At 30.4% G+C, this 3,875-nt stretch overlaps 1 protein-coding gene across 1 annotated transcript; it reads left to right on the top strand.

Moving 5' to 3' along the window:
• Nucleotides 1-222: 222 nt before the first annotated feature.
• Nucleotides 223-3,572, top strand: LOC131611397 (lysine histidine transporter 1-like). Its single transcript, XM_058883427.1, has 7 exons — nucleotides 223-323; nucleotides 558-715; nucleotides 1,968-2,748; nucleotides 2,822-2,927; nucleotides 3,043-3,134; nucleotides 3,230-3,298; nucleotides 3,391-3,572. The coding sequence occupies exons 1-7, from the start codon at nucleotides 261-263 to the stop codon at nucleotides 3,487-3,489; spliced, it is 1,368 nt and encodes a 455-aa protein (XP_058739410.1). The 5' UTR covers nucleotides 223-260; the 3' UTR covers nucleotides 3,490-3,572.
• Nucleotides 3,573-3,875: the final 303 nt, after the last annotated feature.

Genomic DNA, 3,875 nt, shown 5'->3' with positions numbered 1-3,875 from the left:
TTGCAATGCAACTATGAAAAAATTGTGGTACCCAATCAAATTAGTTTATAAGGTAAAGTTGTGGGCCCAATAATAACTTTTTAGAATTATACAATTAAAATAAAAATTATAAAAATTATTTTAAGATGATGTGGCTAGTGGGACCCATAAAAAACCCAAAAATGGGTTGCACCATTGGAGATGCTCTTATATGCATCTACTATATCATATCATCTTTCAACACTTGCTCTCTTTCTCACAAACAACTTAAACTATACACTATGGAAAATGAAAAACCAATTGCTTCCTCACAGCCTGAAAAGGTTTCTTTCTCAGAAGCAGAGGTAAATTATGTACATACTTCCTTCCGCCTTATTTTTAAATAAAGATTTTTTTAAAATTTATTCAATAATAAATGTATCTGATCAATATATAAAAATATCTTTATTTATATATAAAGCCGGAGGTTGTACATGTTATATTATTTTCATTCTTCCGTTTATGAAAAAAAAAAGAAGCATGTCTGTCCGTGTTTCATAGTTGAATTTCTTATATGCTTTTTTTTTTTCTTCTAACAGATAGATAAAAGAACAGCTGAACAAAAAGCTATTGATGACTGGCTTCCCATAACTTCTTCAAGGAATGCAAAATGGTGGTACGCAGCTTTTCACAATGTCACTGCTATGGTTGGAGCTGGTGTATTGAGCCTTCCATCTGCCATGGCAAATCTTGGATGGTATATATATGCTGACTTCTCTATCATATCAAATTCAAATCACCTAACAATGACTCATTAACCTCTAATTTATAAAGTTACTCAACAAAATGATATCGAAAGGTGCTTATACCTTTTACTTTTACGGTTATTCATTATAACCGTTTTTACAAATATCATTTCATTTATTAGAAAAGAAAAGGATGACCATCAATATTTTTTAATTATAATAATAGTTTAGTCTTCCATTTTATCTTAATTATCCAATTAGTCCATATATTTTAGAAGGTTAAATATGTTTTTGTCCCTATTAAAAAAATGACATATTTTGATCCGACAAAATTATTATGCACGTAGTTTTAGTCCTACTGTTAAATTGATATGTATTTTTGAATGATTATTATAGAGACATGTTTAAAACGTTATGAAAAGTTTCCTCGAAAAAAAAGAACTCAAAATTTAATTTATAAGTCGAGATTTACATTACTTTTATCATTATCTTTTGAAATTTAAAAAATTCATATTTAATTTTTCTTATTTTAAAAAATTATATAATTTGGTAAAGAAATATTTTATACTATTCTAAACACATATGAAAAAATTATTCAAAAATTTAAAAATTTAAGGGTAACTAAACAGTTTTCAAAATTTTAAAAAATAACAGGACTAAAACTGCATGCATACAAATTTTAAAGGAATTAAAATATGTCATTTTCTAATAGAGACTAAAAATAAAATTTAAAATATTTATAGAGACCAAAAACATACTTAACCCTATTTAAAACTATAACAATTTTGGTTTCTCATATATATATATTTGTACCGAAATTGTGACTTGTTATTTTTTAATAGTCATCTCTTGAAAATTATAAGTAGGTAGGAGTGTTCATAAAACTCCTAACCGAAACAAACCAAACAAAAAATTGTTAAAACTGCAATTGATTTGAATGTGTTTACACCATTATTTAACAAAATTGCGTAGTTTGGTTTAGTTTGCGGTTTTCATTTTGCAAACCAAATTAGACTGAATCTCATATCTTACTATCACAACTTCATTTAACCCACATCCAATCTAAAACTAAACTTCTATTATGTTTTAGTCTTATTATTATAAACGATATTCTCTTCTTCGAACTAAGAAATGAAATGTTTCTTTGTTGTATCGTGTGATGGGTAGCCTAGTTTTAGTCTAAATAATGATTTTGTAATTGGGTGATACTTGATGGATATTGGGAATGGTTGTTTGCTTATGTTTTACAATATTAAATTGCAGGGGTCCAGGTGTGGTGATTCTGATCTTATCATGGATAATAACTCTATACACTCTATGGCAAATGGTTGAGATGCATGAAATGGTTCCTGGAAAAAGATTTGACAGATACCATGAATTAGGACAGGAAGCATTTGGAGAAAAGCTTGGACTTTGGATTGTGGTGCCACAACAATTGATATGTGAAGTTGGTGTGGACATTGTTTACATGGTCACAGGAGGAAAATCACTAGAAAAAATTCATGATCTGGTGTGTAAAAAAAATTGCAGATCAATGAAAACTACTTACTTTATCATGATATTCGCATCTGTTCATTTTGTTCTTGCCCATCTTCCGAATTTCAACTCCATTGCTGGTATCTCCTTGGCTGCGGCGATCATGTCTTTAAGTTACTCAACAATTGCATGGGTGGCTTCATTGAAAAAGGGAGTTCAACAAGATGTGGCATATGGCTACAAAGCCACTACTTCGCCCGGAACTGTTTTCAACTTCTTTAGTGCTTTAGGCGACGTTGCATTTGCATATGCCGGACACAACGTGGTATTGGAGATTCAAGCAACACTCCCTTCCACACCAGAGAAACCATCTAAGGGTCCAATGTGGCGAGGAGTTTTATTAGCTTATATTGTTGTAGCTTTGTGCTATTTCCCTGTTGCTCTTATTGGATATTGGATGTTTGGCAATGCTGTTGCTGATAATATTCTTATTTCTCTTAATAAACCAACTTGGCTTATTGTCGCTGCTAACATGTTTGTTGTCATTCATGTTATAGGAAGCTATCAGGTAAGTACCAGTCAATTTTTCATATGATTCGTTGCTCATTACAATGCCTGAATTTTATCTTTCTTTTTTATAGTTGTATGCAATGCCTGTTTTTGACATGATCGAGACCCTAATGGTAAAAAAACTGCGCTTCAAGCCAACCCGACTTCTAAGATTTATTGTTCGCAATGTTTATGTTGGTGAGCACATTTTTGAAAATCAATTATCTGTATTAGTAATATGGTTGGATGAATTGTCTTTCCCAAATTTTATATTATTTGATGAGCTCTCGCTATAATAATTATTGTGATTCAGCATTCACAATGTTTGTTGGCATTACCTTCCCCTTCTTTGGTGCTCTTCTTGGATTTTTCGGAGGATTTGCATTTGCTCCGACAACATACTTTGTAAGTCTCAAAAATTATTTCTTTTTTGGTTTCTAATAAATTTGGAGTGCATGATTGCATATAATAATAATACTTGACATAATGTTATTGTATAGCTTCCGTGTATTATGTGGCTTGCTATTTACAAACCAAAGAAGTTTAGCTTGTCCTGGTTCACCAACTGGGTAAGTTCAATTTTATTTGATTAGATTTTGAAGTTGAAATTTGAAACATTTATTATATTTTATCTAATTGGGCTACATTAATTGTTTTTCAGATCTGCATTATACTTGGCCTCCTTTTGATGATTTTGTCACCAATAGGTGCATTAAGACAAATCATACTTAATGCCAAGTCCTATGGTTTCTACACTTGAATTCTCGATGTCTAATACTTATTCTATAGTACTTTCATATATGGAACATAATAAATTTCAATTTTAGACTCACCTTTGTCACATCCTACATTTTACTTTTACATTTTTGTGGCTATTTTTCTCCACTAATAAGCATGTTGTGAATGATTTAAAACAAAATATCACTAATTCTCATTAGATAATAACCAAATTATTTTATGCAATTTTGATTCCTTTCACATCTTTGCAATCATTATTTCTTTACAGAATGAATGAGCTTAAGAATAGAACTCACATAAGTTATGTATGATTTTCATCAATCCTCCAACTTGTGATAAAGTCATCAAACATAGATCAAACACAATGCAAACCATAGTCAATCAATGAAGGGTTAAACAAAAACAATT

This window comes from Vicia villosa, linkage group LG6, assembly GCF_029867415.1.
Source record: "Vicia villosa cultivar HV-30 ecotype Madison, WI linkage group LG6, Vvil1.0, whole genome shotgun sequence".
NCBI lineage: Eukaryota > Viridiplantae > Streptophyta > Magnoliopsida > Fabales > Fabaceae > Vicia > Vicia villosa.
Note: the sequence above shows the minus strand (reverse complement) of the source record. Positions and strands in the feature narration are given on the sequence as shown.